This window comes from Balaenoptera borealis (genome assembly GCF_965194805.1).
Source record: "Balaenoptera borealis genome assembly, chromosome: 2".
Classification (NCBI taxonomy): domain Eukaryota; kingdom Metazoa; phylum Chordata; class Mammalia; order Artiodactyla; family Balaenopteridae; genus Balaenoptera; species Balaenoptera borealis.
In genome coordinates this window covers 179344989-179356902 of record NC_138867.1, presented here as the reverse complement: position 1 = coordinate 179356902, position 11914 = coordinate 179344989, and the positions used below count along the sequence as shown (strand labels likewise).

Sequence of the window (11914 nt, the reverse complement as noted above, 5' to 3'; positions counted from 1 at the left end):
GGGCGGGGGGGTGGGGAAGGGGTATAGCAAACAGAGTGACATCCTGTGGAAGGAGGCAGGGGCGGGGCGGTGCCGAGGTGGTGAGTCTGGAAAGCGGGCTGCGGGAGGGGCCTGGGGCCAGGTGGGAGGCATGGGTGCCTCTGGACTACATGAGCTGCAGCTGCACCTTTAGCCGCAAGGCCCGGCCTGCCGGCCCCCACTCTGGCTGGGTGCCCCAGGCCCCAGCCACGCTCACCACCTCCAGCTGGTAGGTTCCAGGCCCCGGTCTCCGACGCCCCAGCTGCAGGGAGCTGAGGCCGCGGAGGTGATGCATGCGGAAGAAACCTTGCTCGTTGCCACGGGCAATGATGTAGCGGACGCGGCCCCCCAGACCCTCCAGCGCCGGCCGCAGCTCCAGGATGTGCTCGGCCCGGCCCAGGCCAGAGAGGTTCAGGCCCAAGGTCAGCGGAGCCTCCGAATCAAGGCTGGCCAGGCTCGCCTGGGGAGAAAGACCAGGTGGATGATGGCAGGGGCTGGGAGAAATCAGAATGCGGTGGGTAGGGGGCCAAGAGGAGAATTTTAGGCAATCTCTAAAATGGAGGAAAACACGGACCACTCCCTGCCCTTGACTCCTGTCTAGCCCTCCCCACCCACAAGGCCAATGGTCAGCTTGGGCTATAGTAGAGGATGGAGGTGGAGGCTAGTTCCCAGGTGGCAAGCAAACTTTTTCACAGGCTGACTCCAGACCCCTTGTTTCAACTGAGGGGCCTTAGTTAGATCCCTGCCAGCCTGGTGGAGGAAATGGAGAATTTTCTCTCAGATACCCAGACTGGGAGGCAGTCAGATGGCATCTGGCCCCAAAGCACCCAAGGTCACTCAAAGGTGGTCTGGGGTGGCTGGAATTATGACCAAGGGCCTTGCAGCACGAGCCAGCCCCAGACACAGCGAGAGAAACACAAGACCCTGCTGGGCCATACAGAGGAGCTGCTCAGTAGCTATCCGGTTCCTGGAGGCCGGCTGCACTTCCTGCATCTGGGCTCTCTGAGAGCCCCCCTGTGTGCAGATGACAAACTCCTCTTTATCTGAGCTCCTCGGAATGCTTCCTGGTTCTGGCAGCCGGACAGGGCCCTGAATAAGCCAGCAAACCTCAAAGGCAGGCTGTTGGGGGCTGGGTGATGTATCCAATCCCACAGGAGGTTATCTGTGCTTTCTTATTCTTTGCTCTGGGCAGAGCTGTCTGTTCTGCCTAATTTACATGCTGATGGAGTGTTTTGCTGTTGCACGAAAGTGAAAACTATTCTTGTTTCCCAGACCTTCACCAGGACTGCTGCTCAGACATATGCTCTTACTGACACCTGCTGGCAATCCGTGGGTATTGCAGGCAAAGCCACAGGACCCAGCCTGCCTCTGCCCAGATCTGCTTGTGTCCATGCCAGGAGTCCTGACAACCTCTCCACTCACTCTTACTGAGTACCAAGGGCTGGTGACACAGTGGCAAACCTGAAAGACACTGGGCCCTATCCCTGTGATGCTTACAAAAATAACAGTAACAATGGGAATAATATGTACACACACTCTTTTTCCCAGAAAGGGGAAACAACTAGAAGGAAAAGGAAAGCAAAGGAACATTCATATTTAGATAATCTACTATTGAGAGCCCCTCAGACCCAGCATTCCTGTCCCACTTCTGCCTTCATTTTTTTCCCCATAGCATTTATCATGTAGCATATTTATCACGTTACAAAATAAGATGTGTTTTACATATTTCTTGTCTGTCTCTCTATTAGAATATCAGTCTTATGGGGACAGGGACTTTTTGTGTGTGTGTGTGTGTTTTATGTGTTGTTCACTGTTGCTCCATTTTTTTGGTTGTTCACTATGAGTCCAGCACACAGTAGGTGTTCAGTAAAATCTATGGAGTGAAGGAGTTTGGTTCCAGATGTGGGTAATGGCTTCTGTGCTCAGTGATTTTTTTTTTTGAAATAACAGAAAGTAATGACCTCAGAAGGTGGTGGGTGCAGAGGGGCCCGGGATGACTGCCATCCTGCTCTGCCAGTTTTTAGTTCTATAACTTGGGCATGTGACCTAACCTCCTGAGCCTCAGTTTCCCCATCTGTAAAATGAGGATGATAGTGGTACCTACACCTCCCAGGGCTGTTGTAAACATTGAGAGGTTGTGAATGAATGCAGAATGCTTGGAGCAGCATGTGTATCCAGCAGGTGCTTAATAAATGTTTAGCTTTCAGATTCTTTGGGGGATAGTGGCAAGACCAGCCAGCAGTGGCCTCAAGGACTTTTCAGCTGAAGGACAAGCAAGCTGAATTTGTGACAAAACTGCCCTCCCTGCAAAACCTGGTGGGGTCAGGGTCATAGCTGGAGTGGCCCCAGGGGACAGAGGGACTAAATCACAGGACTGCTCTACTGTTCTTGAGAGCACGGCGGGTGGGGTGGGGGAGAGACAAGGAGCGTTCAGGAGGCCTGAGCATAGCTCCAGGAGCATTGTGGGTGCAGGAAAGAGGTGCAGAGGGTCTGAAGAAAGGAGATGATGGAAGGGGTTAAGCTAGCTGCTCTGAGCGCTATTGGTGCTAAATCCAGAGGGGCTCTGAGGGAGGGCTGTGCCAGCCAGGAGGTGACAGGTGACAAGTTCCAGGGTGCAGGCAGGGTTGGGGGGCCCAAGGCATTTTTCCTGCATTGAAGCTCCATGGAAGGGATCCACGGGAGGCATCACACCCAGGGCCTGTGTGGGAGGTGCCTGACTTCTCATCTGGAGCAAGGTGGGGTGCTTGGGGGCCTGTGTCCCCCAGAGAGCTCCCAAGGGGAATCCTCAGGCTGAGGAACTACAGGAAGACCCAGAAAGGCACCATGATTTAGGGGACAAGCTGTGACATGGAGCCTGGTCCTCTTACCCCTGGCCGGTTCCCTGGCTGTCCCTGCCACTCACTGTGCCCCATGCCCAGTGCATTCCCCATGGCACCTGATAGTCCCCATGGGGGCTGCGCCGTGGCCGGTCACGAGGGGGCTGGCCGTTGATCTTGCATTCATAGCAGGCTTCGGGTGAGAGCGGCTCCTCCTCATCTGGGGCATCCTGAGGTCCAGGGCTGAAGCCCAGGCCAGAGACACAGTGCCTGGGCCAGGACAGGGGTGGGCAAGTCTTCAGGGGCAGGCTGATGGGACCTCCCCTCCCACCCTCCCACCCCCTACACTCCATTTGGAGCCACTCTGCCCGTGGGGGCAACTACAAGCGTACCAAGGTGCCAGTGCGGATTTGCATGTGCCTACACGTGTGTGTGTGCATCCCTTGGCTTTCCTGGGTGTAGGTGTGAACCTGCATGCATGCAGGGGTGTAGGATGTACCTGAGTGTACCCAGGGGCGTATGCGTGTATGAGCCCGCGTGCACCCTGGATGCTGACATGCGCTTGCACGCATGTGCACATTGGGATATATGAATGAGGGTGCCCGGGCAGGTTGGCACAGGTGTGAGCCTCACACACACTCACGTGTATTACAGGGAGGCGTGCATCCTGCACTAAGCACATACAGGACAATTACTCCACGTGGGGTGTGAGCTTGTGCATCCACAGGTACAGGTGCCACTGGGCCTCTGAACCCAGTTCTGTGTTTTGTTTTGGTTTTGGTTTTGTTTTGGCCACGCGGCGTGTGTAGCATGTGGGATCTTAGGATCTCCCCGACCAGGATCAAACCCACGCCCCCTGCAGTGGAAGCGCAGAGTCTTAACCACTGGACCACCGGGGAAGTCCACTGCACCCATTTCTCCATGCACACGTATGTACGTGAACGTGTGCACAGGCCCGTGTGTGTGTGCGTGCACGCGTGCACGCCCAGGGTTCGGGTGTCTGTGTCCACCCCGCTCAAGCCCCTCACCCTTGCCCAGCCCGGAAGTAGCCTCGGGGGCAGCCGCACAGGAAGCCGCCGGGGGTGTTGGCACAGCTGTAGCTACAGGGGCCGCCCCGCACCGCACACTCATCCACGTCCTGGCAGCCCCCGAGGGCCTGGTTGAAGTCAAAGCCGGAGGGGCAGACGCAGCGGAAGCCGCCCAGCATGTTGTGGCAGGAGGCGCTGCCACAGGCCGCGGGTGACAGGACACACTCGTTCTTGTCTGTGGAGGGGGAGGGGGAGGACGGGAGGAGGGGCAGGGGACAGCCTTCGCATCTCCAGATCCCTCCACCTGCATCCCTCCCGTCCTCACGTGGCAACTCTGGTTCCTCCTTCAGAGCCCAAGGCCAATGTCAATACCTCCATCAAGCTCCCGGTGAGCCTCTGGACCAGGTCTGCTGTCCCCTACACTCCTTTATCCGTGCCCCCCATCCCCGCCCCCCCATCCTGTAATTCTCCTTTGAAGCATTTCTCAGAACTTCCCAGGAATGTTCAACGGTGGATGGTCTAGAACAAGGTTTCCCCACCTCGGCACCGTTCTCATTAGGGGCCGTTTCAGTCTCTGTGATGGTGGCCGTCCTGCACCCTGCAGGGTGTTGAGCAGGGCCCCTGGTGCCCACCCACTAGATGCCAGGAGCACCCAGCGCCCAGTTGTGACCATCAAAAATGTCTCCAAGACACTTCAAAACGGTGCCCAGCTGAGAACCACTGGCCTAATTAATCCCTGTCTCCCCCGAAAGACTGGACAATGGGAGGGCAGGGATGGAGTCTGATCTCGGCTCACTTCCATATCCACGGGTCCTGGGCAAACTGTCGCCGAAGGAATGAATGAGTGACTATGTGGAGTAGGCTGAGAAAGAGGGATTGGCAGCAGAGGCAATGGTCTGCAGGGTCCCCAAGGGACGAATGCCGTGGGACAGAGGAAAAGACGGAGAACTTAGCTGAGGACCCACCAGGAGGGGCAGGAGGAGGAGCTGGAGAGAAGGCAGTGCCGAGGCAGTGGGAGGGAGGGGAAAGCCGAGTCACAGAGGCCGTGGGTGGAGAGTCCAGGAGGGGCAGGCAGTGGTGCCCAGAGCAGAGGAGGTGGAAGGCGAAATCTGAGGAGAGGTGATGGAGAGGATGCAGGAGAGTGGTCCCCTACATGGGTACAGAGTGAAGGCCAGACTGCAGAGGAGGAACAAGGAGAGGTGGTGAGGACGAGGCTGTTATTGGGAGGCCCCGGAGCAGCAAACAGAAGGGTGCAGTGGGGAAGGTTGGAGGGAAGGCAGAAGGCTAGTCCCCCAAACCAAGGGCGTCTGCAACAGCTATGACAAAAGATGCAGCATGCATGCACCCATTTCCGTTGCCACATCCATGGCAGACGTCACTAATCAATCCCAGCACCCCTTTCCCAGTGATCACAGATACCATCTCAGAATCTCTCTCCACTGAGCCCTCCAGACCATCACTCCCTAAGAAACGGCCACCACTTTGCCAGGCTGACTCTGCAGACCCTTGACTCCCCAGCTTCCCCAGCAGCAGGGAACTAACTACCTTCCAGACCAGCCCATCGGACCTTGAGGTAGTTGTGCTTATCACAACATCCTGCCATGGGGGTGGTTCCCAGTCGCCCGCTTTGGACAGATTCTGCTTGGGGGGGTCGGCTTCCTCCCAGCCCCCACCGCTCACCCACACACTGGCCCCACTGGGAGTGTGGGGTGAAGCCCTGGGGGCAGCCACAGCGGTAACCCCCCAGCTCGTTCTGGCAGCCGTGTTGGCAGCGATGAGGCCCGTCACATTCATCCACATCTGTGAGACGCCGAGAGGAGAGAAGGCTTGCCTGGCGGCCCTCAGGACCACCCCCAGGGCCTAGACACCACCCAACGCCCGGTTCTACCTTTGCAGCCATGGCCTGAGCTGTCCAGGGTGAAGCCTTGATAGCACTCACAGCTGAAGCTGCCTGGGGCATTGTGGCAGTGTCCACGGGTGCCACATGGGCCAGGCTGGGCCAAGCACTCGTCATTGTCTGCAGAGGACAGAGAATGGGCAGGGCCACCTGCTGGTTAGGGGGTTCATGTCGGGCACTACGATACCAGGCCTACCACCTGATCAACTGTTCCAGGCAAATCTCTTTTATATATATATATATATATATACACACACACACACACACACACATATTTTTTGGCTGCACCATGCAGCTTGCAGGATCTTAGTTCCCAGACCAGGGATCGAACACACAGCCCCTGCATTGGAAGCGCAGAGTCTCAACCACTGGACAGCCAGGGAAGTCCCCCAGGCAAATCTTAACTTCTCTGGGCCTCAGTTTCCCTCTCTGTGAAAGGAGATCCATAACAATTCCCACTTCACAGAACTGTCACAAACACTTGAGATCAAGCACATATAGGACTTTGAATCTCATCTCTACCACCTCAGTGCTGTGTGACGTAGGGCAAGCGACTTACCCTCTCTGTACCTCAGTTTCGTCAGCTGTAGCATGGAGATGATAATATCTACCTCATTGTGTTTTGTGAGAATTAAATTAACCTAATCACATGAAGCACTGGGACAGTGCTCACCCTAAGAGTAAAAGATTTAACAAAACCCCTTTTCCTTCTCTGTGGGAAAATGACCTGGGGTAACTGTTGCACTCTGTCCTCATGGAAACCTGACAATTGTGGGATGTCAGCCAGAGTTATGGATTGAATGTGTGTGTCCCCCCACCCCAATGCCACCACTGCCAAATTCCCATGTTGAAACCCTAACCCCCAGAGTGATGGTATTAGGAGGCGAGACCTTTGGGAGGTGATTAGGGTTAGAAGAGGTCATGAGGGTGGGGCCCTCCTGATGGGATTGGTGCCCTTATAAGAAGAGACACCAAAGAGCTTTAGTCTTGTTCTCTCCCTACCACGTGAGGACACAGGAGGAAGGTGGCCGTCTGCAAGCCAGGAAGAGGCCCTCATCAGAACCTGACCCTGTTAGCATGTTAATCTTGGACTTAGAGCCTCCAGACTGTGAGCAATGTCTGTTTTTTAAGCCACCCAGTCTATGATATTTTGTCATGGCAGCCCGAGCTAAGACAGGCCTGGTTATCAGGCAACATTGCTATGGTGGTCATGGCACATGGTGGTAAATTGCATTGGGATTGGAGTCATGGAGAATGAACCATACATTTTTAGGGGGAACCCTAATTTAGGATTCCTTGACTATAGAGATTTTTTTTTAAGTTTTAAAAATTTCTTTTATTGAAGGATAGTTGATTTACAATGTTATATTAGTTTCTGGTGTACAGCAAAGTGATTCAGTTATGCATAAATATATTCTTTTCCATTATGGTTTATTGAGTGATACTGAATATATCAATACTTCACTGTGCTATACAGTAGGACCTTGTTGTTTATCCATTCTATATATAATAGTTTGTATCTGCTAGTCCCAAACTCCCACTCCATCCCTCCCCTCCCGCTTGGCAACCGCAGGTTTGTTCTCTATGTCTGTGAGTTCGTTTCTGTTTTGTAAATAAGTTCATTTGTATTATATTTTAGAGTCCACATATAAGTGATATCATATGGTATTTGTCTTTGTCTGACTAACTTCACTTAGTATGATAATCTCTTGGCCCATCCATGTTGCTGCAAATGGCATTATTTCATACTTTTTTATGGCTGAGTAGTATTCCACTGTATATATACACACCACATCTTCTTTACTGAGTATGGAGATTCTTGACACCAGGCACATCCCTGTGGGAACCTGGAATCTCTCTTGGGTACAAGAGGCATCGGGACATGGGGCTTCTAAGCCTCTGTGTGCACACGCATACAGCTGCACACACACAAATGCCATAGTAAGTGTGCTCACCTTAGGAAGGAGGGAAAATAACTTGACTGTACAGAAAAAGGAGAAATGCCAGTCATTTCGTTGCTAGGAATGCTCACTCCTCCCACAGATATGCACACGGCTCACTCCTTCACCTCCTTCAAATCTTTCCCCTTTCAGTGAGGCTTGCCATTATTCCTGCAGCCCACCTAGCAATTCCACTTCTGGGCGTATTTATCCAAAGAAAATGAAAACACTAACTCGAAAAGATATCTGCACCCCTACGTTCACTGCAGCATTATTCAGAACAGCCAAGACCTGGGAACAATCTAAGTATCCAAAGATGGATGAATAAAGAAAATGTGTTGGGCTTCCCAGGTGGCGCAGTGGTTGAGAATCTGCCTGCCAATGCAAGGGACACGGGTTCGAGCCCTGGTCTGGGAAGATCCCACATGCCGTGGAGCAACTAGGCCCGTGAGCCACAGCTGCTGAGCCTGCGTGTCTGGAGCCCGTGCTCCGCAACAAGAGAGGCCGCGATAGTGAGAGGCCCGCGCACCGCGGTGAAGAGTGGCCCCCACTTGCCGCAACTAGAGAAAGCCCTCGCACAGAAACGAAGACCCAACACTGCCAAAAATAAATCAACAAATTAATTAATTAAAAAAAAAAAAAAGAAAATGTGTTATATACATACAATGGAATATTATTCAGCTATAAAAAAGAAGGCGATCCTGCCATTTGTGATAACATGGTTGGACCTTGTGGGTATTTTGCTAAGATGAAATCAGTCAGACAGAGAAAGACAAATGCCGTGTGATCCCACTTATATGTGGAATCTAAAAACAAGACAAGAAAGCCAAGCTCACAGATACAGAGAACAGACTTGTGGTTGCCAGAGGAGGGTTTGGGGGGTGATTGAAAGGGGTGAAGGTGGTCAAAGGTACAAACTTCTAGTTATAAAATAAATAAGTCATGGGATGTAATGTACAGCATGGTGACTGTGGTTAATAATATTGCATTGAGGGCTTCCCTGGTGGCACAGTGGTTAAAAATCCGCCTGCCAATGCAGGTGACACGGGTTCGAGCCCTGGTCTGGGAAGATCCCACATGCCACGGAGCAACTAAGCCCGTGTGCCACAACTACTGAGCCTGAGCTCTAGCGCCCAGGAGCCACAACTACTGAGCCCGCATGCCACAACTACTGAAGCCCGCGCGCCTAGAGCCCATGCTCCACAACAAGAGAAGCCACCACAGTGAGAAGCCCGCACACTGCAACAAAGAGTAGCCCCCGCTCGCCGCAACTAGGGAAAGCCTGTACAGAGCAATGAAGACCCAACGCAGCCAAAAATAAAATAAAAATAAAATAATAATACTGCATTGAATGAGATAATGCCATTTGAAGCAACAAGGATGGACCTAGAGATTATCATACTAAGCAAAGTAAGTCAGAGAATGACAGATATTATATGATATCACTTATATATGGAATCTAAAAAGATGATACAAATGAACTTATTTACAAAACAGAAACAGACTCACAGACTTAGAAAACTAATTTATGGTTACCAAAGGGGAAAGGTGAGGGAGAGGGATGAATTAGGAGTTTGGGATTAACATATACACACAAAAAAATAGATAATCAACGAAGACCTACTGTATAGCACAGGGAACTCCACTCAATATTCTGTAATAACCCTATATGGGAAAAGAATCTGAAAAAGAATAAATATGTGTGTATGTATTACTGATTCACTTTGCTGTACACCTGAAACTAACACAACATGGTAAATCAACTATACCCCAATATAAAATAAAAATTAAATTAAAAAATCTGTTAAGAAAAAAAAATAATACCGTACTGTATGTTTGAAAGTTGCTAAGAGAGTATATATTGAGTTCTCATCACAAGAAAAAAATTTTGTGATTATGTGATGACGGCTGTTAACTAGCCTTATTGTGATCACTTCGCAATATACATAAATATCGAGTCATTATGTTGTACACCTAAAACTAATATAATGTTACATGTCAATTATATCTCACTTAAAAAATAGAATTATATTGCAGCCCTCCTGATTGCCTTCCCCTGCTTTCTACTTTTTCTTTCTTTCATGTCCCACATCACCTTCTAACACGCTACAGTGGTAATTTGTTATGTTTGTTTCTAGTCATTCCCTGACAGACGGGATGGTTCATGAGGCAGCAAGCTTGACCCTTGTGTTCAATTGCTGTGCCCTCAGGGTCTAGAACAGGACGAGGCAAACTGCTTCCGTAAAGGGCCAGGTAGGAAATATTTTTTACTCTGTTGCAACTACTTGGCTCTGCTGTTGTAGGAAAAGCAGCCACAGACAATACGTAAATGAATGGGCATGGCTGTGTGCCAATAAAACTTTATTGACAAAAGCAAGCAGGGGGCCGGGCTTGACCTGCGGGCTGGAGTCTGCTGAGCTCTGGTCTAGAGCACTGCCTGGTACACAGGTGTTCAGTAGGTGTTGGCTGAGTGGATTCGTGGGAGCCTGAATGAAGCCACCCGCTTCTAGGTTCAGCCCTTGAGGGAGGTCTGGTTCTCCCAGGTCACAAGACACTAAGAAGTGACGGTTGGATTGCGTGAGCCCCTTGGCTTTTGGGGGCACCCTGGGGAGGCCCTCTGGGAGAGACTTGGCAGGTCAAGGGCGAGGGTAGGTGTCCTGGGCCAAGGTCAGAGAGACTCCTGAGGGTGGCCTCCCAGGTCCCTAGGGCAAGGAAGGAGACCGAGGTCCCAGTTGCCACCAGGACGTAAGCAGCAACAGAGCAAGGGCTTTGTTCTAATCACCCTGTGTCCCCGATGTGTGGCACACACGGTGCATTTGCCACTTACTTGGTGAAGGCTGGGGCCAAGCACCAGCCGCGAGGGCCGAGGGGACTCACCGAAGCAGGCCTGGTGGTGCTGGGTGAAGCCAGGGGGACAGCGACAGGTGAAGGCACCGATGGTGTTGACGCAGAAGAACTGGCAGTTGTGCTGCCTGGAGGAGCACTCGTCCACGTCTGCAGCACAGAGGGTCCCAGGGGGCTCAGGGCAGGGCCCGCCGGGACTGCGGGGTTCCCAAGGGAGACACCCTGGAGACAGCACCCGACCCCATGCAGTGGGAGCGTGTGAGATGCCCCTGGGGGGGACAGGGACAGAGCCCCATGGCGCGTGGGTGGGGAGAGAGGGACGTCACCTCTGCAGATCCTGCCGTTCTCCTCCAGCAGGTAGCCTCGGGGGCAGGCGCACAGGAAGCTGCCCTCGGTGTTTTTGCAGAGGAAGGGACATGGCGTGGGGGCCTGGCTGCACTCGTCCACATCTAGAGGGGATGCAGCACTCAGGAGGGTCAGTCAGACATTCCTGGGGGGCTCAGGGGTCCCTACCCCCACCCTGCTGAGGCCTCCTTCCCGGACCCCAGCTACCCAGAATCTGTGGGCTTACACAAGGAACTGGCTTTTTTTTTTTTTTTTCTTCTGTATAAAGCCAGAGAGTAAATATATTTGGTTTTGCAGACCAGACAGTCTCAATCCCAGCTACTCAACCCTGCCTCTGTGGCAGGAAAACAGCCACAGAGGGTAAGGAAACAAATAGGCGTGGCCATGTGCCAATAAAACTTTATTAACAAAAATAAGCGGAGGGCTGGACTCAGCCCTCGGGCAGGAATTTGCCGACCCTGACTTAGATGAACACCTGCTACACAATGTGACTGAAAAATCTTAGGATGCAGCAGATAACAGGAGGAAAGTGGTCCACATGGGCTGGGGGTGGAGGGAAGAAACAAGGATGCTTTGCTTCTGGTCTCAGTTTTTTCACGGGGGTGTGTGCCAGGCGCTGCATGGAGAGGCTCGGGGGGTGGGGCAGGGGGCTCACCCACGCAGGCTGTGGCAGTGGTGTCCGGCGCGTACCCAGCCCAGCAGTGGCAGCGGAAGGAGCCAAGGCTATTGATGCACTCGCCGTGGGGGCACAGGTGAGCGAGCACACGGCACTCATCCACGTCTGAGGACAAGCAGGGCTCGGCTGGGGCCGTCCCCCCTGGGTCACCAGGGCATGCCGCCTCCCTCGGGCCCACCAGCCCTCTCCCGGGAGGCAAGGCCAGCCTCTGCTTCCCCTCCCGGCACCCCAGAGCTGGCGGCCTGGCCCCTGTGAACCCCACCCTGAGGCGAATGAAACTCCTTCCACTGGACGCTGAGGATGCCCGTGGTGGGGACACACCCACACCATAGCCTCATCAGCGACACCTT

At 52.9% G+C, this 11914-nt stretch overlaps 1 protein-coding gene across 1 annotated transcript in view; it reads right to left on the bottom strand.

Moving 5' to 3' along the window:
- Positions 1-92: 92 nt before the first annotated feature.
- The window catches only part of FBN3 (fibrillin 3), a 64909-nt gene continuing 53087 nt past the window's right edge, over positions 93-11914 (bottom strand). Inside the window, exons 56-63 of the mRNA XM_082382018.1 lie at positions 11544-11669; positions 10870-10992; positions 10577-10693; positions 5751-5879; positions 5543-5662; positions 3863-4097; positions 2954-3104; positions 93-478 (exon numbers count right to left, since the gene is read on the bottom strand). Coding sequence (XP_082238144.1) covers positions 146-478; positions 2954-3104; positions 3863-4097; positions 5543-5662; positions 5751-5879; positions 10577-10693; positions 10870-10992; positions 11544-11669 — 1334 coding nt within the window. The 3' untranslated portion in view covers positions 93-145. The remainder of the gene's footprint in view (positions 479-2953; positions 3105-3862; positions 4098-5542; positions 5663-5750; positions 5880-10576; positions 10694-10869; positions 10993-11543; positions 11670-11914) is intronic.